The sequence below is a fragment of the Nicotiana sylvestris genome, chromosome 12 (genome assembly GCF_000393655.2).
Source record: "Nicotiana sylvestris chromosome 12, ASM39365v2, whole genome shotgun sequence".
NCBI lineage: Eukaryota > Viridiplantae > Streptophyta > Magnoliopsida > Solanales > Solanaceae > Nicotiana > Nicotiana sylvestris.
Genome location: NC_091068.1, coordinates 159,987,333 through 160,012,884, shown reverse-complemented (window position 1 = coordinate 160,012,884; position 25,552 = coordinate 159,987,333). Strand labels below are relative to the sequence as shown.

The window sequence follows — 25,552 nt, the reverse complement described above, 5'->3', positions numbered from 1 at the left end:
TTGGAACTGCTGGGGAGCTTCCAAAAGCTGTAGACTGTTTGAAGAAAGAATTTGAAATGAAAGATCTTGGAAAGACAAGATTTTGTCTTGGTCTACAAATTGAGTATATGAAAGATGGAATATTGTCCATCAATCAACATACACTGAAAAGATTTTAAAGCGATTCTATATGGATAAAGCACATCCATTGAGTACCTCGATGGTTGTGAGATCACTTGATACAAAGAAAGATCCATTCCGACCTCATGAAAATGATGAAGAGCTTCTTGCTGCCGAAGTACTATATCTTAGTGCAATTGGGGCATTAATGTATCTTACCAATAATTCTCGACCAAATATAGCTTTCTCAGTGAGCTTATTGGCAAGATTTAGTTCTTCTCCAACACAAAGACATTGGAATGACATTAAACATATATTCAGATACCTCCAAGGGACCATTGATATGGATTTATTTTATTCAAATGGATCCAAGTCATCATTAATTGGTTATGCAAATGCATGATATTTGTCTGATCCACATAAAAGTCGATCTCAAACAGGCTATTTATTTACAAGTGGAGGTACAACCATATCATGATGTTCAACGAAACAATCAATGATTGCTACTTTTTCAAATCATGCAGAAATAATAGCCATTCACGAAGCAATCCGAGAATGCGTTTGGTTGAGATCGATAACTCAACACATTCAGGAAACATGTGGTCTCTCTTCGAAAAGCAATATTCCAACAATATTGTATGAAGACAATACTGCATGCTTAGCTCAACTGAAAGGAGGATACATCAAAGGAGATAGAACAAAACACATTTCGCCGAAATTCTTTTTCACTCATTATCTTCAAAAGAATGGTGAAATAGACGTTCAACAAGTTCGTTCAAGTAATAATTTGGTGGATCTATTCACTAAGGCATTACCAACCTCAACATTTGAGAAACTAATATACAAGATTGGAATGCGATGTCTTCGAGACACTAAATGATGTTTTCATCAGGGGGAGTAACTACGCGCTGCACTCTTTTTTCCTTAACCAAGGTTTTGTCCCACTGAATTTTTCTGGTAAGGTTTTTAACGAGGCAGCAAATAATGCGTATTACATATAACTATGTACTCTTTTGTAGTAAAATCTTAGTAAAGCATATTTATTTTACATGGACATCCAAGAGGGAGCGTTATAAATAGTTTAAGGAGTGGATTCGATGCTGCTATGGACACCCATTTCCCATACTGTTTGATGTTGAGTATTTCCATTCCTCTTACTATTTGTGAATAGAAAGTGTACTTTTTAGGCTTATAAATAACCTTGTATCTGATGGGTAAAAAGACACCAAAATGAAAGAAGAAAAGACTTCTATCTCTTCTTATTTATATTTTACTGCATTGCTTTTATTTTATAACAAAAAAAATATTTGATAACTATACGAGTCATTTGGCTATTGGGAAACAAGAAGGCTCTTAATAAAATTTTGTTGAAGCAATATAATTTAATCAAACAAGCCAAATTATAATTCGACATGTTTTTAATTTTTTTTTATATAATCCGTACGTCGTGCGAGTTCCAATACTAATTATGTGTTAAAAAAGAAAAAGTGTATGAAGTTAAGATTAAAGTTTATACATATTTTGACCCTTCTCGTATCTAAACAAGAACACATAATTGTAGTAGTACTTACTAATTAGTTGAAGCATGAGTGGTCAAGAATTTTTGGAGTACAATCATCAATTATTCCAACGTACGTAAGTCGTAACTCAACCGATTTGTGCAGAGCAAACTGCAAAGAACGATGGCTTTATTACATTTGGTTGACGATAATTAAGAAGTAATGCAAATGTAAAGTAACTACCAATTTAGGACATGAAGTAAATCCTTAGAACTACAATAATCGCATACCTAATCCACTTAATTGTGTGACATAAGGCCGACATTATTTGCATAAAATCTTGTGTTGCTATTGTCTCCAAAAACCTAAAATCTTTATATTTTTGTTTCGGATTAGTTAGTTCACTCTTGTGCGAGCGCAAGATCATTAAGGCGTTCATATCAAGACGAATTACATACCTGATTAGATTGTCGATCTTCATCAGTTCGAACTTAAATTAGAATATTTCACAATGTATAATTCATCATGAGGGTGTACAATATAGCTTTAAAACTTTAGGAAGATTTCTGAAAATCCTAACGAATTATATGAGATTGAGTGAATCTTTTGTTGTTGGTGTATGATTAAAGCATTTGATGTATCTGACAATTTGTGGGTAGAGTTTAACTAAAGGCATTAATTCTGATCTGTATTAAAAGAGATCAAACCTTACAAGAAGAGCCCCTCTCCATCCGTCATTTTAGGGGTGTCAATGGTTCGGTTCGGCCGGTTATTTTATAAAATTTGTACCATATTAATTTTTCGGTTATTCTGTTATGTATAACCAAAATTAGAATTTTCGAAACCGTCCCAATCATGTCGGTTTCTCTTTGGTATCGGTACGGTTCGATTAATTTTTGATATTTTTAATATCATGTAAAATTCACTAGTAGAAGTAGAATTGCAATAACATATGTTCTTTTATAGGACTTAGCAAAACTCTCTAGACATTTTTACTGTTTAAAAGAGTGATGAATTAAAAAAAAAGATGGCTAGAGTATAGATCCATCAACTATTCTACAACATCGTAAAAGAAATCAAACAAAGGCAAAGAAAATATTAATCACACGAGTTGAAATATATACCAAGCCGGGACTCAAGAATAAAGTCTATAGAAGATTAAATATTCAAAAAGATAAATCTAAATTATATGAAAGGAAGCATATTCAATATATTGTAGTTTGTTACTCATAATCGCTAGAACACTTTGTGTCTTTCTAATAAAGATACTTGAAATAAGTTAGTTTAAGTAGAAGTAGCATAATAAGTTTTAGGAATTAGTATTTTGAGTTTAATTACTTGTTGACTTGTAATAGTTTTCATAATTTCAAGGCTCAAAGAAAATTTAATGCATTATTATTTTTAAACTTACTAAATAAATATATTTTCTACATGTAAAATTTATTCGGTACGGTTCGATATTTTTTCAGTTTATTTTTATCAAATAAAAAACCTACTATAATTATCGGTGTTGTTATATATTTATATAAAAACCTACGGTTTCTTAAAAAGAAACCTAAAAATCGATTCGGTGCGGTACGATTCGGTCAATTTAGTCGGTTTTCGGATATCCATTGACACCCCTACTTCATTTAATCAAAAGAAATGACGAGATGTGCTAGTCACATTTATTTTCAACCTAAAAATTATAAATTCGAATCGCCAAAGAAAAAAAAAAATTAAAAGCATTTTTGATGAAGGATGAAATGGCTATATGGTAACAAAAAAAATAAAGTAAAAATAAATAAATAGAGGAACAAGATCAGTGTACTATTAGAGCCCGTTTGGAAAGAATATTTTCGCTTTTTTTGAAATGAGTGTTTGACAATAAAATTTTAATTTTCACCTGAAAATAAATTTTGATATTTTTCGAAAATTTTAAAAACTCCAAAAAGTTATTTTTCAAAATTTTTCACTTAGATCACTCACCAAAATTCAAAAATAACCCAAAATTAAATTCATGTCGAAACACTAATTTAATTTTTAAATACCAATTTCACTTAAAATTTATTTGTACTTTTTCCCAAATTTTACTATTCTTATGTTCAAACGCCCACTAAAATTTAAACTAGTTAACGAGTCAAATGAACAGTTCTGATTTTTCAGTGGTCCCAGGCATATGCTACTACTAGAAAATTATGGGATGCAGTGTAACAGTACAAAACCAAATTTTTACCCAGACAAAACAAAAGCAGAGTCCTGTTTTCAAACTAGAGTACTGGTCCCAAAGACATGTAACTAGAAAAGTTTTAATTTATATATTTTAACAGTATACATAGTTTTTGCGCGGTTAATTTAATTTAATCACTTGGGGTGTGTTTGGTACAAAGGAAAATGTTTTTCATGATAAATGTTTTTTTAAAAAATATTTTCATGAAAAATGAGTGGTTTTATCACTTATTTTTCTTTGTTTGGCTAATTAATTGAGTGGTCGTTTTATTTGAAAACACGTTATGCTAGGATTAGTTATGCCAGAAATAGTTATACTGAGATTAGTTATCATGATATTATTTTTATATTGATTGTTTGTTATCTTTTATTAATCTTGTGACTGTCAATTTTACTGTTTTATCTTGTGATTACTATTCCACTCTCTGTCATGTATAAGTTATCCAGTATTATTTTTTAATCCTGAGATAACTTATCCCAGGATTAGTAACCAAACAAGGGATAAGACAGTACTAAATTTTTATCTCATAATTACTTTTGCTTATACATCATACCAAACGACCCCTAACAGTAGATGCCATGCTTTATTTTTTATTGGTAATTCTAATTATTATGGATATTTACTCAGTGATACTCTTCCCTATTTAGTTTATCCCAAAAAGAATAAAACTTTTATAAAACATAAACACTTTAACTTTAGACTTCTCATTTTACTCTTAATGAGATGATTTATATGCACACAAATGTCTATGACTTGTTTTAGCCCATATATACGACATGATATTGTCGTCGCCATATTTCAAATGTCACTTAGTCATCTCTGCTTCACTGCGGGTCAGCACCTCCGAAAGAAACAAAGGATTTCATTCATTGACCCACGATCGCCACGTGAATGATCAGAATAAGGTAAAGCTTGAAGATAAGTTTTGTACTCAATTAATTTTCCGGTCCCTTTCCTAAAAAGAATTCTATCTTTCTTAAACTAGGTATCTAGCCAAACAACATTACATTTCATAAAATATAATAAAAGTAAAAATATAAAAGTTCTTTTACACAATCAATATATAGAACTTAAATTCAATTAGAATTATACCTGGGAAAATATATAACAGAACAGAAGCATAGAGAATCAAAATCTGACTAAAGTTTGGCTTTCAGTGATACTGCTTAAGCTCAGGGGGGCGTGTTGCAGCAGATCTTTCTATCTAGTCCCTTTTAACCAGCTCACTGCCATTTCAAGATTTCATATCACATCAAAAACCAGTTCCTCATATCTTATTGATCCTCATAAAAGAAAGAAACAAAGAAAGAAACAAAGAAAGAAGATTCTAGCTCACCCCCCCCCCCACCCAAACCCTAGACATTTGCTGTCCTGTTATTTTCAACCTTTGTATATATAATGAGTAGTATATATAAAGTTCCTTTTCTTGAGCTTTACCCCTAAAACACAAACATACCTTAATATATAGTACTATAAATCTAAGTCTCAACAACCTGGCCTTTTTCTTCCACTTTTACTTGTGTACCTTTCCCATTTCTTCTTTCCTTAGTTTATTCAACCACAAAATCATTACCACCTTCACTCTTTTGCTTCCCATTCTCATTTTACCATGCATCTAACTCCTTGTTAAGGTTATGGCAATATGGATCATCTTTACTTTCCAAAAGAGAGTCAATCTTTGATGAGCAGCTCTAGTTCTTTTGCTTAAAGATTAATATTGCATTCAAATCACTTTTCTTTTTTGCTTTAGACATCTTCAGGTATTCGTCAATTACTGGCTCGAGTCTCGACTAATTCAAATTTATACCACCCAAACCCATTCATCAAAAAGTTGGGAGTAAACCGCTTCCTACCAAAAAATTGTCAGACCATTTTATTCATGTTAGCATGCAGTCCAATAGAAAGGTGAAGTAGTGGTATTTTCTTTCCATTTAATTAGAAAGACACACTTCCTCTAAATATTAAATTCTATGGAAGAATAATCAAGTTGTCATTATTTCAGCCCTGAAAAGAAATAGAATATCATCAGAAAAAACCTCAAGAAATTTTCATTTTCTTGATTTTGCTATCCTTCTTTATACTACAAAATGTCCTCCACACAAGTTATGGATCCTCTACAGCAACCACCACCAATGGTTTTGAACCCGAAACCTTATTCGGATCATCGAGATCACGGGTTGGTTGGACCAGTGATCGGTGTATTAGTAGCGATAGCTTTTCTAGGAGCAATTGCTGTGATGATAGGTAAGATATGTTCGGGTCGTGGGATAATGGGTCGTGGTTACTATGACATTGAAGGATGGGTTGAGACCAAGTGCGGGTCTTGTATTGATGGACGGGTTGACCCGCCATGTCCCCAGGTGACTGGTTCACCGCCGGTGGTGGCGGAGAGCGGTGGGTCTGGCACTGTTTCCCCTGTGCCGGAGGAGGAGGTGGAATCAAGAGAAGAAGAGGCGTCTGATCAACAAAGTACTACTAATATGCATGAGCATATACAAAGGTCGGTTTAAAATTTTAATTCTATGAGTTCAATATTTAAAGTTTATAGTACTGAATCTACTATGGTAATTTTTATAAATTTATGCTTCGCAATAAAAATATTGCCTTCAGTTGAAACCGGTATGCTTCACCTGCCTCCGAGCATATATCCTGTATCCACATGAGAAAAGCTAGCTGATGATCAAGTCTTGAAAAGAGTGGCTCACACTATGGTTTTCTTTTTTATTTCTTTAATAATGGGAAAAAGTAGCCTTTTATTTTTTCTGATTCTTATTTTTGTGTTAAATTAGTTCGAGGTATTTCTCTAGATGTGGAATTACCTGCATTGGATATTGTAATTTGTAGCAATTCTTTCTCAGTCAGTAGGAGGGTTAAAGAGGATTGCGATTTTTTCACTTGTATATTTGCATTATATTTTTATTTTATTTAAATTAAGTAGATAGGTTCTTTAATTTTCACGTTTGTTCGTCAAGGCTTTCAAGCAAGCAACTCTTTGCTTCTAAAAGAAGATAGACCAACCAAAGAAAGATGAGGTTAAAATTTCACTCCGTTTTTGAAGAGTTGTCTACGTACCTTCTTTTTTCCGTAAAATAGAATATTCAAGTGTCACGTAATTCATAGCTATAAATCATGTTTAAAACCCGATTAGATAGTTTTCTATTTAGGAGGTAACTTAAATGTTGTAGCGGTAGGTAGAGGTGTCAATGAATATTTAAAAACCGACTAAACCGACCGAACCGTACCATATCGAGCTGATTTTTAAGGTTCTTTTAATAAAATCGTAGGTTTTTATATAAATCTATAACCGTACTGATAATTAGGATAGATTTTTTATTTTATGAAAATAAACCATAAAAATACCGAACCGTACCAAATAAATTTACATGTGAAAAATATATTTATAGATTAAGTTTAAAAATAATAAAACATTAAATTTTCTTGGGTCTTGGAATTATGAAATAATTACAAACCAAAAAGTAATAAACTCAAAATCATAATTTCCAAACCTATTATGCTACTCCCATTGAAATTAAATTATTTCCAGCATATTCACTAGCAAGACACAAGGTATTGTAGCGATTATGAGTAGCAAACTACCATGTATTGATTATGTTTTCTTTCGTATGATTTAGATTTATCTTTTAATATTTAATCTTCTATAGACTTTATTCTTGAGTCTCAGTCCCAGCTTGATTAATATCTTTTCATTCGTGTGATTTATATTTTCTTTATATTAATTTGTTTAGTTTCTTTTACGTTGTTGTAGTGTATTTGATGTATCTATACTCTGGTCATCTTTCATATTTTCTTAATTCACCACCCTTCTAAAATTTAAAAATATCTAGAGAGTTTTGCTAACTCCTATAAAAGTATGTATGTTATTGCATTCTATTTTTACTAGTGACTTTTACATGACATTTTAAAAAAATACCGAAAATTAACCGAACTGCACCGATACCAAAGAGAAACTGATATGATTGGGATGGTTACGAAAAGTCTGATTTTGGTTATGCATACTAGAATAACAGAAAAATTGATATGGTACAAAATTTATAAAATAACCAGCCGAACCAAACCAAACCATTGATACCCCTAGTTGTATGGGTCAAAATCTGACCACAAATGGGTTATCATTAAAAGGAATGGTAAGGGGTCGATCAAGCCGTAGTCATACCCATGAGGCGTAATAGCGACGAGTATCTCGGCCACCGCCAAGATCGAGCAATCATAAGGCTTACACGGCAGAACATATGTCGTAATACTTGGACGAGTAAGCAAAAGTATAGTCATGAGAAGGTACGCTAGTTAAAGAATATTGGATAAATGGGAAGATTGGTAATATATATATATATATATATATATATATATATATATGAGAGAGAGAGAATAAGATACGGCAATATACTAACTACTAAGTGTATAGTATATAAGCTATATTCGAATTTCGATATAACATTAGCTATATATATATATATATATATATATATATATATATATATATATATATATATATATATATATATATAAATATATGTGAAAGAAGAAGGCAGAAGTGTACCCTCCTGTTGTCCTTTCGTTTTTAGCTCACTTGTGGTTTGTTTTTCAGCTGAAAGGCATGCACCCTCTCCTGTCTTCGACATTAAAGATTGAGTGGCTCGCGTGTTTCCTCACATGGTGGGGATTCGTGATTGGACGACTTTCCACAAGCGTTTCAGAACTAATGTCCCATCTAGTAAGTGTTATTTTTACTGCTCATCCTTTAGTACCTAAGGAGTTGGCTTCTGTAGTTTACCATTGCCCGTTGATGCGACCTCCTTTTGGTGCTAGGTCGGCGCATTTCCAAGAAGAAGGCTCCAGTGCCGTTATTTCACCAAGCTATCGCGTCGACTATGATGCAATTTGCTTTGGCCGAGTTCGTTTGTGGAGGCCGTACTTGATCGGTTCCAAACCTGCACTACTATAGAGTAGCAAGGATGGTCGATGCAGTTTTACCCAATAAAGGTCGGGATCGAATCCACAGGGAGTTAATTAGTTTGGAGTTAGGTTTATATCCGAGTAAAGATGCGGGTTTTACCCTTAATTGCACTTCCACAAATAATTGGTTTTGTTATCTACTTCTAATTCTACTTCTATAGCATGCAATAGTTAAAGCTACGTACAATATTTTTGTTGGTTGTTTTCAAGGATTAAAAGGGACTAAGGTAGTGACTTTCACCTAGGTGGGTATCTAACGGGTATTGAGAATTCAGGACAAACTTGTTATGATTGGGGTCGTGATATAACCATCACACATAAGTGCTCACTCTATACCTCTCAGTTGTTTGAGTGACTTTTGTCTTTCTCAAGTCCAAATGGGTGTTCATGCATAACAAATGATATTGGCTCAAGTAGGGTATTACTATCTCTAAGTTTAACCCTTTAATTGGGGCTATCAATCTCTTGAATGCACCTTAATTCCTTGTTAGCCTCATTTTCCGAGATTAGTCCCTCTTTCTTAAGAAGAGTCTAAATCATAAAGGCACGAATCAGTGTTTGCAACCACCAATTCTACAATTAAAGCATGAATCAGGCTAAATATCACTAACCCATAAACAATTAAGCCCTAAAATTCAAGACTCATTAATACCCACACTAGGGTTTGGTCACAACCCTAGCTATAGGTTTAACTACTCATAATAACAGCATAAATCAAAAATAAAGATGAAATATAAGCCATAAGATTTAACTACAAGATGAAAATCTAAAATTTGAAGGTTACTCTACTTTAAAATTACTCAAAAGGTAAAAACCAGTCGTTCACATGCTCTCCTAAACAAAACTTAACCCAAAAATCTGAAAAAAATCTATTTATACTAGACTAAAATTTATGGACAAAAATGCCCCTGCAGAAGTTTTGTGGAGGCGTCATCCCACCGCGTCCGTGCTTGAGCTCTCGCGGCCGCGCAATAACAAGCACGGTCCGTGTTTCTTCAATTCTGGGCTTGGTTTTGACTTGGTCTCGCGGACAGCGTAAAAGCCACCGCCTCCGCGTTAGCTTGAACAACGGCCGCATAATTTGGACGCGGACCGCGTTCTTCTTTTAAGCTTGACTTGCAGGGTCTCTGAACTTCAATCACCACTCTCAGCGAAAATACCACCGTGGCCACGCTTCTTCATCGCGATCACGGGTAGAACTTATACTCAAAATAACTTCTCTAAATCTCATATTCGCGGGCCGCGTATTTGTGGCCGCCTCAATGGTGGACCTTAGGCGGCCACTATTTTCATCGCGGTCAGCGCTCCAATCCCAGCTTTGGACTTGTGCAAGTTTAACTCCTTCATGAGTTGATGATGGCTTCTTTGCCTCATTTTGAACAAACCCTGCAGGCAATCACATTAAGTCAGTTTTTGGGAATACTTTTACACATTTTTTAATCCAAAATCTAAGCAAAATATAGCATAAGATAGGCTAAAATCCATATTTATCAACTCCCCCAAACTTAAGCTTTTGCTTGTCCTCAAGCAAACAAAGTAATTCCTACCTCTACAAGAAAAAAAAAAAGGAAAATTTCAGTTGTCCTAAGGTGACTTCATCAAGCATCATTTGGGACTAACAATTACCTTCAACACAAATACATTATCAACAATACACAACCTTTTTAGAACCATCGTTCTAGTGCAACACAAGAGCATCAAGAGTTGACTTAACTCATCAACGAAGCTCGCTCTACTACGTAGGTCATTGTGGAACCCAAACTCTTTCTCCTCTACTCTCCATAAGCAAATCTTACTTTAGATTGTAACACTCAAAACAAGGATTGTGGAAAAGTAAGCTCATCTCTCTCAAGGAAGGTCACAAGTCCGGCTCTAAGTACTGTAGACATGTGATTTTTGACCCTCCCCAATTTTTTTTATATTTTAGCACGTAAATATTTAATTTAGGCCTAATATAGCTATTTCAACTCATTTTTACTCTTTTACTTTATTTTATTACAAGAAAATAAAAATTACAAAAAAAATATTTTTATTTTATGTACCTTTCATAAAGTAATAATAATAATAATATACAAAAAAAGTACCTTATTTTATCTTTATATAATTTCAAAAACACAAAAATAGTTTCATGTTTAGTTTAATTAATTAGGATTAGCTTTGGATTGTGTAGTATTTTTATCTTATTTTAAAAAGGAGTCAATTAAGGTATTGGATCACAATTTAAAGAGTTTTAGAGCCCAGTTCTTGGCCCAATTTGGATTAGTCCATTAAGCTTAGGGACCCTTCTAAACTCTTCTTTGGAGCAAAAACAAATAAAAAAGACTTAGGGACTAATGGACAAAATACACAAAAATACACCTAAACCTAGACTCTACCTATAAAGTAAGGCTTAAAAAATCTAAAAGAAAAAAGGGACACACACACAAAAGCTGCGCAGCTCTAAAGGGACCTCTCTTCTTCTTTCTTCATCTTGATTTTTCAAAAAAAAAACACACAGGTACAAAACGAAAAATTCTGTTTCTTTCAAAAATTCTCAAAAGCTGGAACTTAGAGAGCTAAAAAATGAGTTCTAAAATCCAAAAGTGAGACTCCAGATCTGAAAATCCGAAGCTAAAAATGGAAAGAAAAAACTTGAATTTTCAATGAAGATTTGAAGAAGAATTGATTTCAAAGCTCGATTCCTTCTCTTTCTGGGTTTATAAAGCTGTTTTGGAACCGTGGATGTGCTTCGTTGATTCTGCCACTGCTGTTTGGCTTCTGTTCTTCGACATCTCGACCTCTATAGCTGATCGTCCCTGTATTAGATACTTGCAAACAAGTTTTCGAAGCTCAACATCACTCAGTGGTGCATTGAAAGTATGTTTTCTTTATTTTTATTTTTTAATTGTATTTCTATTTTTATATTTTTGAACTCGCCTATTCTTTACCTCATTAATGGAAATCGTTGGAACTCAATTTCGGGTGTGTCTTTTAGATCTTGGTAGTTGTTTTCTCATGAATGAATCTAATAAGTGCTTGTAGAGGTTCATTCGAAATGTTAATGGCGACATATGGGGTCTAATTTTTTATTATTTAATATTTTTTGATTTAGTAATCTTACGGTGTTGATTTTTGTATTTACTTGTATCTGCACATTGAACTAGGTTGAAATGGTAATCTTTTCCAAAATTTGATTGTCGTATTTTCCTATTGAGTCAACTTGGCCAGTTTTTGGAGTTAGATTGGATTTAGGTGACCCAGAAATAAAAAACATGCCTAACATATTAAGGGAAGTGCTGCAATTTGTGGATATCTGGTTTCAAAACGATGAAAAGATATTTTAAAATGTTAATCATATATCATTTAGTTTTAACTCTCAAGAAAAAAAAAAGAAAAAAAGAAGAAGAAGGGTGAAGATGGAAAAATCTCGCTGTCTGATCTGGAAAGAAGTAGTGCTACAGCTGTTTAGATACATCCTTGCGTTTTCCATTATCCATTGAGATCAGTGACTAAATTTGACATGCTTTCTTAGCTTGTTTGTTTACGTAAATTTCACAATATCCACTTGATTAAGGCTTTAACCTTTTAAATAGTAGAACCAATTGTTTTTCTTTGTTTTTCTTTACCAGTTTGTGTAGAAATTCATTGGTATATGCACTACCAAATGTCTATATCGGAACCTCGCAAGAATCTCCAAATTTTAGGATAATGGAAATCATGAACATTCATAGTATTGCTTTAGGCACGTATTTTAAATCGTCATGGCTATGGGTACGATTCTCGTCGCATGGTCACTATACGTAAATCCAATTTGGAGGTACATTTCATGTAACCCGATTATAACAACTTCAAATAATAAAACCCTTTGAAATAATTTGAGGTGTGCCATTTTCATTAAATAGCCCATGACCCTCATTTAATTAGTTTTAACTCTTTAAAAATCGAGGTGTGCCATCAATTGAACTTTCCATGCCCCTCGCAAACTTGAAAGTGCGTAGTTGCTTTAGGCGCACTATTTAAATTAATTTCCTTAAACTCGGGTGTGCATTTCATGTGACCCAAATCCAAATCTTAAAACGTTGAATAAAATATGTTTAGGATTGCGGGTGCATTTCATGTGGCACGATCCAAAGACGTGTTTTAAATGACGTTCAATCTTCTTTTAAAATTGATTAAAAGCGGTTAAAAGTTTAAAATGGCATCATAGGTTAAAACGTATTTCTAAAATCAGATAATTAAGCCGAATACAACAGTTGAACGACCGTGCTAGAACCACAGAATCCGAGAATGCCTAACACCTTCTTCTGGGTTAACAGAATTCCTTACCCGGATTTCTGATTCGCGGACTGTAGTACAGAGTCAATCTTTTTCTCGATTCGGAATTTGAACTAGTGACTTGGGACACCATGAATTATCCCAAGTGGCGACTCTGATTTTAAATATAATAATCATGTTTTGATTTTCACTTTAAGTTGAAAAAAATCCCTTATACCCTTCCGGGGGGTGTAGGTAAAAAGGAGGTGTGCCAACTCTGGCGACTCTACTGGGGATCGAATCCAGAATCTCTGGTTCAGGGTTCAAGAATTCGAGCTTAGAATAATTGTTATAGTTGGCTTTATCCATTATCTGATTTTGTTATATGATTTGGGCCTAATGTGCTAATTGATTGCTTTTACCGCTTTGATATTCCGTGAACTGTATATAAACTATTACGAAACCCCTGCTCTCTCTGAGTCTTCTAAATCATGAAGAAGTGTGCACTTTGTGTGACTTCTTTTCTGTTAGAGTCATATCCCAAATTTAGAATGAGGTTCAGACAAGTTGCAAAGCCGGTGAAGCTTCTGTATTCCTGGTACGCTGCTCCCCCCGGCTCGAGCTGTCCGCTCGGGTAAGCCAGGTCTAGAACAATAAACCCAGATTTTGAACCTAGTATAACAAGACCTCATGCCGAATCTCTAGTAGGAACGTTCGCTTGCATCACGTGCATTTGACTTTGGGGACTCAACATAGGGGTTGGGTCCGTCTAGGACAGGTGTACCCAAAATAACAGACCATCTTGATACATCCTATGTGCTACATGTTGCATTTCTTCAAGGGTAAAAGGGTCATTTGGCGGACCAATGATAATTGAGGGCGAATGAAAAAAAAAAGAAAAAGAGAGAGGATGAAGTGTGAGGATGAAGCGAATAGGGCCCAATTATATTTTTTGTTACATTTTATTAAGAAAAAAAGATCATGGAAACTTCAAAAAGATTTTACACTTTTTATCATTTTTCAAAATCAAAAAAAAAAGAAAAAGAAAAAGAAAAAGAAAAAGAAAATCCATAAGTTTCATCATTTTTCGAAAAAAGACAAAAAATGTGTTTTCTATAAGTCAGTTATTTTTTTTATTTCTTGCCCGTATCCAATCTGCCCGAACTACGCATACCTGATTCTCGTCTTTCGGGGCGTGATACGTAGGCAACCCACATAGAGTCCGGTCTTCCTAGTAAATCTTAGGTTCTTGGCTTTGCGGGGTCATAACCAAATTTTGCACTTCTAGCCACCTTTTGGCCAAATAAGCCAATTTGCAAAAATAGTCTCAACCATGTCTTCCATGTGTCCAGTAGGGAGTGTTATTGTCTCACATAGTGTTGATTTAAAGTTTTCTCATACAGGTGTGGATTTATTTACCGAAGTTTGAGCATGACAAACACCCCGTGACCATCCGGTCAGGATCGTTCAGTCAGGAGTTGCTTGAGGAGATTTGTTTTATTTTTAAGTTTTGAGTTTGTACTTCATTTTGTGTCGTCTTTTACTTTCTAGTTTTGTACAGTAATGTCAAGCCTTTTGTTATTGTATTTTCTGCTTTATATTTGAAAAATATGCTGTAACTCAAAAATTCAAAAAAAAAAAAAGAAGAGATGTTGCATTTTATATTTCGTTATAAATTTTCTTTAGAATACTAATTCTAGAAATGAATTTTTTTTAAGGTTGTTTTCCTTTAGGCAATTAATATCTAGGACTTAAAATGAATTGTTTTTATGTTTCTTTTAGTATATTAGGACCAAAATTTTAAAAAAAAGAGAATTTTCTTTTAGTACTTCTTTAAAAGCTTTCTTTAAGGTGTTAATCCCAAAATCCAAAAAGATTTTCTTTTGAGGTGTTTCTTTGGGAAATTAGTGAAAAATGAAAAAAAATTCTTTTATTTTCATTAGAACTTTAGGATGTTGTACATAGAAAAAATACTTTATCTTTTGTTTATCATTAGAATTTCTTTTTTAGGTAATCAAAATTGAAATCCAAAAGCATCTTGTTTTATCTTTTTCATTGCTCGTTTCGAAAAAATATATATGACGTTAAGCTTGAGTTTAGAATAAGTTATAGAACATTAAGTCTAGAAAATTCAAAAAAAGAGATTTGTTTCTTTTATTTCCCTTTTCTCGTCAGAATAGTCTTTAAGGTAAAAGAAAAAAGAATGTTAGTTTGTTTCCTTTATTCCCGATATTCCAGAACTACGCAAAGGTCTGATTCATGCGGCGTCATGATACGTAGGCAACCTACATAGGATTCGATCGAATCATTTTTTTTATTAAAAGAAAAAAGAAAAAGAAAATAAAATAAGAAAAGAAAAAAAGAGATGAAATTGTGGGATGTGAGATATGAGAGAAAGAAAGAGTGATGATTAAAAAAAGAGAAATGAAGGAAAATGGGCAAGCCAGCAAGTGCTAGAAAAGCAAAGAAAAAAAAAAAAAAAAGAGAGAGAGGTTGAAATGAACAAATCGGGATGATGCCAACTGACCTTTGTACTCTCGAAGTCATTTTAGAACCGATAACTGTGGCTAGGTGCATTGCACATAAAGTGAGATTATCTTATGTTAAATGCCCTAACGCTAACATGATGGCTTCATTTTGTTATATTCATAGCAGAAGGGTGGTTGGTTTGTGGTTTTAAAGTGGTAACTCTTCTCTGCAACATAAAGTCAAAAGGCAATGGCAGACAACAACAGAACTGAGTTGGTTGATACCGACGCTCGAAAGCAGTTGGTTGAACAGGACAATGAGTTGGTTGAAGAGGTAAAGATGTTAAAACAACACATGGCTGACATGTATCAGGCGTGGATGATTGGGAAGGCACCACCCCCGCCACCACCTAGCTTCCTAGATGCTACCCTTACCCAAACTCTGGACACAATGCCAGATGATCCTCCACACTCTCTAGATCCACCCGCTTATCTCCAAGCTCATGATGCCCAATATTACCCCTCGGAGGTTTCCCACAAGGTTCCTTACTCATACAAACAGGGCCCAAAGGATGAGCCTCATATTGAAAATAAAAGGTTCACAGGAAGAAAAGGGAAAGATGGGGCACCTAGGAGGCTGAAAGGCATAGAACAATCCTTAAATAACAAGCAAGGAATGGGAGGCCAGGGAAGCGTGGCTTACAAAGAACTGTCTGTGTTCCCTGACGTTCACCTGCCCGCGGGGTTTAATGTGCCAAAATTTAACTTGTATGATGGGTGGGGATCTGGTAGCCCACCTGAAGGTTTATTGCAGTGAAATGAGAGGTGTTGGAGAGAAAGATGACTTGATGATGACGTATTTCAGTGAGAGCCTGACTGGGGCAGCTTTGCACTGGCATGCTCGTCAAGATGTTGGTAAGTGGCCTACATTGTGTGACATGGCTCAAGATTTTGTTCAATACTTTCAATACAAATCAGGCGTTACCCCAAACCACTCCTCCATATCTAGAATGGGAAAGAAGCCGGAGGAAAGCTTTAGAGAGTTTGGGCTCAGATGGAGGGAGCAGGCTGCTCGAGTCAATACCCCGATTGGTGAAGAAGAAATGGTTGAGCTTTTCCTACAAGCCCAAGGACCCACCTACTTCAGTCATTTGATCCCGGCCTTGGGGAAACCTTTCAATGGTGTGTTAAAAATGGGGGAGCTAGTAGAAGAGGGAATCAAGTCAGGCAAAATCATGAGTTGTTCGAAAAACATTCAGAACATCCCAGTAAGCTTGGGTGGAAGAAAGAGAAACAGAAAAGATGATCCAATGGGTTTTCCCGATCAACACTTCCAGTCTCGACATCGTCCCCGTGGATATCCTTATGCACCAGATGATCCTCCCCAATGCCACTTCTCTCCACAGAATTCCCAAAGTCGTACATCACTCTCCCAGTACCCAGCTCCATAAAATGCCTATCTACCCCCACGAGTCTACCGAAACCCCCTGGATCAGGTTTCCGGCCCAATCAAGCATTTAAGAATGAGAGGTTGCGGAGGAAGAAAACCTTCACTCTATTGGGAGAGTCATATGCCAGTCTGTTCCAGAGGCTAAGGAAATTGGACATGTTGAAGCCGATCCAGATAAAAATGCCAAACCCTCTTCCAAAGAAGTTTTATTTTTCTCAAAGGTGCGCATATTGTTCAGATGCCTCGGGGCATGACATAGAGAAGTGTTGGAATCTAAAGAACGCGATTCAGAAGCTTATTGATGCAGGCGACATTGTCATGCAAAATCCAGATGCAGCAGCCACTAGCCAAAGTCCGTCACCTGTGCATAATGAGACGCATATGGTGGGGATGATTTATTTTGAAAAGGAATGTGAGAATTCTTCTGGGATCCTAGGAGGTCCACGTGCTATGAAGCTTTTAGTGCTATCAAAGGTTGATCCTAAGAACGAGCAGGCAAAGGGAACCCAAAGGCACTCTGTTAAGAACAATATGATGGAGACTTGTGAAATTCCTAGTATCGTTGATGTAGAAGTCGTAGCTAAGATGTTGAGTTTTGATGATTGGAAAGACGCCCCTTTCTTGGTTAGCTAGGGAGGAGTTTTGGTTGTTTATTTTGTTGTCATTTCTGCTATCTGGGTTATTTTAGGGTTGTAATCCGGATATTGTCTTGTGACTTAAACCATTCTATCCTTTTATTTTGCTTAGTTTGTTTAGTCATAATAGCCCGTTTAGTGTTGTCTAGGTTTGTTCTAGGTTTGTAACCCCAGTTTAGTTTGTTTGTTTTGTTATCTAAACCCTTTCACCATCTGTCTAATGCCATTTTCTGTTTTCTGTGATTTCTAGTCATTTTCGTTTAGTTATCTTTTCTTTTTATAGTTCTTTTCCTGTTGACTATAGTGACGTGACATGCACGCGTAATTCTCAGCCTGGTTTTAAAAGTCAGTTTAATCACAAAGCAATGAAACAATGTTGAAGATGTAAGGACATTTGAGGGAAATAAGTAAAGGCATTTTGGGATCACTTCAAGCCCGAATTGTGTGAAACTGGGGCAGATAGAACATAAAGAAACACTATTGAAACGCATCCTGCCGTGTCAGGTTGAAGCTAAAGGCAAGTTTGTCCCAAGTTGGCAGGGGTCGTTCGTGGTAACGAGAGGGTTGTCCAATGGTGCTTTGTATGTAACAGATGTAGAGGGCAAATGTGTGGATATGATTATCAATTCTAATGCAGTCAAAAGATATTGTGTATGATTCCTTTGGTTTGTTTAATTGTGTTTGTTTGTACGGGCATGTTTTGAAGATTAGAATGACGAAGACATTTATTTCTTTTTCATACCCCTCTTTTGGAATCAGTGGTAAAGTTCAGAAACGCAAGTGCAAAATGTAAGTAAAGGACAAAAAAGAAGAGAAAGAAAAGAATGAAAAGAGAAAGAAAAGAATGAAGAGAGAAAGAAAAGAATGAAAAGAAAAAAAAAGAGAGGGAAAAAAACAACAAAAGAAAAAACAAAAAGAAGAAAAGAAGAGAAAGAGAAAGAAAAGAAAAATCACAACAAACAAAGTAAATTCTTATGACATGAACTACACTCGACCTGATTCCTTTTAAGGATACGTAGGCAGCCTCACGGTTCGGTCCCATCAAAATAAAATCCAAAAGTCCCCAAGCAAAGAAACTGGGGCAAAAGTTGCAGTCGTTGCAAGAAGTCCGATTCCGAAAGTTGTAAATTTTAACCCATTTGAATCATTTTGAGCCTTTTATATCCTTTCTTTCTAACCTAATCCAAAAGCCCACATTACGGTCCAAAGAAAGACCTTCCGATTAGTCTTCGAGAAATGCCAAGTCGAACAGGCAGAGGTGATTCATATCAGGGGCAACACTCTGGTCCAAACAGGAAAAAGAGTAAAAAATGAGAGAGCCTTATTGGTGAAAATCCTCACGGGCACCGTAAGGCGACGGGAGCTGATAGAAATAAAAAATGAGAGAGTCTTATTGGTGAAAACCCTCGCGGGCACTGTAAGGTGACGACAAGTTGAGAGAAAGAACAAAATGAGAGAGGCTTGATGGTAAAAACCCTTCGGGCACTACAAGTCGAATAAGGATTGTGAATCAGATTGGATAATCGGAGCATTGAAGCCCAGTTTCACAGTTTAGGGGTATAACAGGAGTTGAACATCAGACTTGCTCAACAGCATAGGCCACAGGTGCATGTCATGGTCATTAGAGTTGGTATCCACATCTGATATGTGTCTACTTTATAGCTTTCTTGTTAGGAATCATCCCGTTCTTTTGTCCTTTACTCTGTTCCTTTTGTCTTGTTTACCCCCTCTTTCCGAGTCTGTTTGGTCAGAACAAGTGAGAAATGACTTCAAAATTTGCCATAAGCTTTTCAATTGCACAAAACAGGATCTGGCCAGTACATCAAAGTGTCATAAGTCAGGAAAGAACAACAAGTGCACTGAGACCCTTGTGAAATACAAAGGTTTGGTACATATCAAATCAGGAACAATGCAACAGATGGAGGGTGCTAGGTAAACAGATCAAAGGTATTTCCGGTGAAACACGAGGGTTTGGTACATATCAATTCATGAACAATGCAACAAGATGGAGGGGTTTGGTGAACGGATCAAAGGTATTTTCTGTGGTAAGATTGACAAAAGGTGTTTAATTAGTGACAAGTGAGGTCCTCCAAGCATAAATCAAAGTTATCGTGGCAAGTGAAGGAGAAACAGACCTCAAGGCCAGGGCCAGTGGTTTAAGTCAAGAAAAAACAACATGCGTGATGAGTGGGTGGAAATTGTCGTGCTTTGAGATTCATGAGAAATACAAAGGTTTAGTACATGTCAATGCAAGAGCACAATGCAATAGATAAAGGGTATTGGGTTGGAACGGATCAGAAGTATTTTCCGTGACAAGGGTGACAGAGAAAGTGGTTAATCAATAAACAAGCAAGGTCTTCGAGTGGAAATCAAAGTTATCATGGGAAGTGAAGGAGCAACCGTTCTCAAAGTCAAGGAAACAAACCAACCACCATATATTTAAGCTGACAAGATTTTCCTTTGATTTGAAACAGGGGCAGGAATTTCGTTTGTTTTGGAGAAACCCTCCGTAAGGAAAGGCAAGCACCAAACAGGTTTGACAGTAAATTTTCAGGACCCTCCTGGAAAATGGGAACTAGTTTAAAATTCGAAACAATCATGAGTAGCATAATCTAGTAAAAAGGTACCCCAAAGGAATATAAGTTGGCTTCAAAGTTTGTATGTTTAAGATAGGATTCAATTAGGAGTTTTCAGGACCCTCCTGAATAATGAGACTTAGCTTTAAGATTTCCATTAGATAACAAGATTTAGCGTAAGTTCTGCTGTAGGGTAGTATAATTTAGCCGTAAAATTGTCGCTCTTAAGATAAAACTTGACTTGTGATCTTCAGGACCCTCCTGGATAATGGGATGTAGCTTTAAGACCCTCTTAGATAACAAGATTTAGCGGAAGTCACACCTTTAGAAGAAATAACATAGATTTATAATGGTCGTTTAATTGAGAGTTGTCAGGACCCACCTAGATAATGGGATTTATCTTTCAAATTCTTACGAATATTTTGTAACATTGTTCAGTTCAACACTCACATATGAGCCCAACCACCAAACTGGGGCAGAAAGTTTTCTTTGTTTTGTCTATTTTGTTGAAATCAGGTACCCACTTGGAGAACATGGAGAAGAAATTCAAGTCAGCAATCAGGAGCCTGCCTGAAGAGCAGGGAATACATTTCAAGTCAGCAATCAGGAGCCCTCCTGAAGAGCAGGGAATACATTTCAAGTCAGCAATCAGGAGCCCGCCTGGAGAGCAGGGAATACATTTCAAATCAGCAATCAGGAGCCCGCCTGGAGAGCAGGGAATACATTCTAAGTTAGCAGTCAGGAGCCCTCCTGGAGAGCAGGGAATACATTTTAAGTCAGTAATCAGGAGCCCGCCTGAAGAGCAGGGAATACATTTCAAGTTCAGCAATCAAGAGCCCGTATGGAGAGTAAGGAATACATTTCAAGACAGTAGTCAGGAGCCCTCCTGGAGAGCAGGGAATACATTTCAAGTCAGTAGTCAGGAGCCCGCCTGAAGAGCAGGGAATACATTTCGAGTCAGCAATCAGGAGCCCGCCTGGAGAACGAGGGAGTACAATTCAAGTTTTAGCTTTTAAGTTCTTATTTATATTTGGTAACATGATTTAGTTTTACACTCACATCTGTGCCCAGCCACCAAACTGGGGCAGAAAATTTTCTTTGTTTTGTCTATTTTGTTGAAGTCAGGAGCCCGCCTGGAGAGCATGGGAATACATTTCAAGTTTAGCAGTCAGGAGCCCACCTGGAGAGCAGGGAATACATTTCAAGTTAGCAGTCAGGAGCTCGCCTGGAAGCATGGGAATACATTCAAGTTTATCAGTCAGGAGCCTGCCTGGAGAGCATGGGAGTACATTTCAAGTTTAGCAGTCAGGAGCCCGCCTGGAGCACGGGAATACAATTCAAGTTCAGTAGTCAGGCGCCCATCTGGAGAGTAAGGGAATATAGTTCGAGTTCAACAATCAGGCGTCCACCTGAAAAAAAAAGGAAAAGCATCTCAGATTGCAATTCAAGTCAGCAACCAAAGAAGCTCGCGGCAAGAATGTGAGTCAACAGTCCGAGGTGATCAACAAAAGTTAGTCACAATAAAGAAAAAAAAGAGAAAGGCAAGAAGTGAATCCAAATGCAGAAGTTGATGGAAGATGTGAACTGCTTAAGACATGGTGGAAGTCACAAACACTACATGTCCGGTCTTGATCAAAAAGCTGTAGAAGAACGAGCTAGCACCTGCAACTAACAAGCGCCAAGGTTCAAATCTAAAGTCTGCATGAAGAACCATTCAAGACTCAAGATCAAGCTTCAGAAGACTTATAGATAGGAATCTTGTAACTCGTAGTTGAAAGACTTAGTCTTTTTCATGTTTTGATTTTTGATGTAATAACAGGACTGCGGACCGGAACCTCCGCGGAACGGCACCTCGACCGGCTCTCCACCTCGACATACTCCATCATCTCACTCACCTCTGAACTACACGTGGCCTGATTCCTTTATAGCCAAGGATATGTAGGCAGCTCAGATACCGGGGCTCGGTCACATTCTCCTTTTCTCTTAGTTTTGGTTTCCTAAAATAAGGGTCGGGTCAAAATACCTGTCTAGTTGTTCTTTGTCCGAAAACGCTTAGCGTTTCCAGTCAAAGAGGGGCAACTGTAGACATGTGATTTTTGACCCTCCCCAAGATTTTTTATATTTTAGCACGTAAATATTTAATTTAGGCCTAATATAGCTATTTCAACTAATTTTTACTCTTTTGCTTTATTTTATTACAAGAAAATGAAAATTACAAAAAAAATATTTTAATTTTATGTACCTTTCATAAAGTAAAAAAAAATAATAATAATATAAAAAAAGTACCTTATTTTATCTTTATATAATTTAGAAAACACAAAAATAGTTTCATGTTTAGTTTAATTAATTAGGATTAGCTTTGGATTGTGTAGTATTTTTATCTTATTTTAAAAGGAGTCAATTAAGGTATTGAATCACAATTTTAAGAGTTTTAGAGCCCAGTTCTTGGCCCAATTTAGATTAGTCCATTAAGCTTAGGGACCCTTCTAGACTCTTCTTTGGAGCAAAAACAAATAAAAAGACCTAGGGACTAATGGGCAAAATACACAAAAATACACCTAAACCTAGACTCTACCTATAAAGTAAGGCTTAAAAAATCTAAAAGAAAAAAGGGATATACACACAAAAGCTGCGCAGCTCTAAAAGGACCTCTCTTCTTCTTTCTTCATCTTGATTTTTCAAAAAAAAAAAAACACACAGGTACAAAACGAAAAATTCTGTTTCTTTCAAAAATTCTCAAAAGCTGGGACTTAGAGAGCTAAAAAATGAGTTCTAAAATCCAAAAGTGAAACTCCAGATCTGAAAATCCGAAGCTAAAAATGGAAAGAAAAACTTGAATTTTCAATAAAGATTTGAAGAAGATTGATTTCAAAGCTCGATTCCTTCTCTTTCTGGGTTTATAAAGCTGTTTTGGAACCGTGGATGTGCTTCGTTGATTCTGCCACTACTGTTTGGCTTCTGTTCTTCGACATCTCGATCTCTATAGCTGATCGTCCCTGTATTAGATACTTGCAAACAAGTTTTCGAAGCTCAACAGCACTCAGCGGTGCATTAAAAGTATGTTTTCTTTATTTTTATTTTTTAATTGTATTTCTATTTTATATACTCGCCTATTCTTTACCTCATTAATGGAAATCATTGGAACTCAATTTCGGGTGTGTCTTTTAGATCTTGGTAGTTGTTTTCTCATGAATGAATCTGATAAGTTCTTGTAGAGGTTCATTCGGAATGTTAATGGCGACATATGGGGTCTAATTTTTTATTATTTAATATTTATTAATTTAGTAATCTTACGGTGTTGATTTTTGTATTTACTTGTATCTGCACATTGAACTAGGTTGAAATGGTAATCTTTTCCAAAATTTGATTGTCGTATTTTCCTATTGAGTCAACTTGGCCAGTTTTTGGAGTTAGATTGGATTTAGGTGACCCAGAAATAAAAAGCATGCCTAACATATTAAGGGAAGTGCTGCAATTTGTAGATATCTGGTTTCAAAATGATGAAAAGATATTTTAAAATGTTAATCATATATCATTTATTTTAACTCTCAAGAAAAAAAGAAGAAGGGTGAAGATGGAAAAATCTCGCCGCCTGATGTGGAAAGAAGTAGTGCTATAGCTGTTTAGATACATCCTTGCGTTTGCCATTATCCATTGAGATCAGTGACTAAATTTGACATGATTTCTTAGCTTGTTTGTTTACGTAAATTTCACAATATCCACTTGATTAAGGCTTTAAGCTTTTAAATTGTAGAACCAATTATTTTTCTTTGTTTTTATTTACCAGTTTGTGTAGAAATTCACTGGTATATACACTACCAAATGTCTAAATCGGAACCTCGTAAGAATCCCCAAATTTTAGGATAATGGAAATGATGAACATTCATAGTATTGCTTTAGGCACGCATTTTAAATCGTCATGGCTATGGGTACAGTTCTCGTGGCATGGTCACGATACGTAAATCCAATTCGGGGGTGCATTTCATGTAACCTAATTATAACAACTTCAAATAATAAAACCCTTTGAAATAATTTGAGGTGTGCCATTTTCATTAAATTGCCCATGTCCCTCATTTAATTAGTTTTAACTCTTTAAAAATCGAGGTATGCCATCAATTGAACTTTCCATGGCTCTCGCAAACTTGAAAGTGCGTAGTTGCTTTAGGCGCGCTATTTAAATTAATTTCCTTAAACTCGGGTGTGCATTTCATGTGACTCAAATCCAAATCTTAAAACATTGAATAAAATATGTTTAGGATTGCGGGTACATTTCATGTGGCGCGATCCAAAGACGTGTTTTAAATGACGTTCAATCTTCTTTTAAAATTGATTAAAAGCGGTTAAAAGTTTAAAATGGCATCATAGGTTAAAACGTGTTTCTAAAATCAGATAATTAAGCCGAATACAACAGTTAAGCGACCGTGCTAGAACCACGGAATTCGAGAATGCCTAACACCTTCTCCTGGGTTAACAGAATTCCTTACCCGGATTTCTGGTTCGCGGACTGTAATATAGAGTCAATCTTTTCCTTGATTCGGGATTTGAACATGTGACTTAGGCCACCATAAATTATCCCAAGTGGCGACTCTGATTTTAAATAAAATAATTCCGTTTCGATTGTCACTTTAAGTTGGAAAAAACTCCCTTATACCCTTCCGGGGGGTGTAGGTAAAAAGGAGGTATGACAAGTACCATAAGCTTGCCCCTTATGTAAATCACCACTAATGTAAGCTCACTCAACTCGAAATCATATAGGGCTTTTGCGGGACTATAATGAAGGCTTTTGGTTTAAGGTAGGATATATCGGTCTGTGAAGGTTTCATCTTTTCTTAAGCACTTCATTTTCTCATTTCGGCTCACACTTTCTTGACTCTTTGAGTCATTTTCTTCCTCCTAGGGGACTAGAGAGACACACTGTCGCTCTTTCTTGTTCATGACAATCATTTTCTCCTTTTTTAATCATTCCAAGCCTTTCTTCATTGCTTTCATTGAATCCCTTCATTTTTCTATTCTATTCACTTTCTTTTTGACTTTTTTGGCTTTTCTTTCTTTTCTTTGCCTTCCCTTTTCTTTATTTTGTACCTTTTATCACTTTCACACTCCTCGTCTCTCCCCCCAAACTTATGCTTTTGCCAATTGTGCTAAGTAAAGATCGGGTGCCAAGAATGGGTCATTATAGAACGGATAAAGGCTTGTATCATATTTATTGAAAGAACAAAGGCTTTGGCTCAACGGGGTTGACTAGGGATATCATATTTGGTGGGATATGGATGCATTCAAGTTTCAAATTGGATAAAGGAGAGCCTATAATCATTTTTCACGTCTAGCTACACTTAGAATTTCGCCCAGACAAACATTCAGGGCAAGTTCTAGACTTATTGGCACATGACTTGGACTTGCAAATTAATA

General features: G+C 35.8%; 1 protein-coding gene across 1 annotated transcript; it reads left to right on the top strand.

Annotated features, from left to right (window-relative positions):
* Positions 1–5,268: 5,268 nt before the first annotated feature.
* Positions 5,269–8,445, top strand: LOC104244899 (uncharacterized). The gene is made up of 2 exons (XM_070165453.1): positions 5,269–6,307; positions 8,414–8,445. Exons 1-2 carry the CDS (start codon positions 5,895–5,897, stop codon positions 8,415–8,417), a joined length of 417 nt encoding a protein of 138 aa, XP_070021554.1. The 5' UTR covers positions 5,269–5,894; the 3' UTR covers positions 8,418–8,445.
* The last annotated feature ends 17,107 nt before the right edge of the window (positions 8,446–25,552 follow it).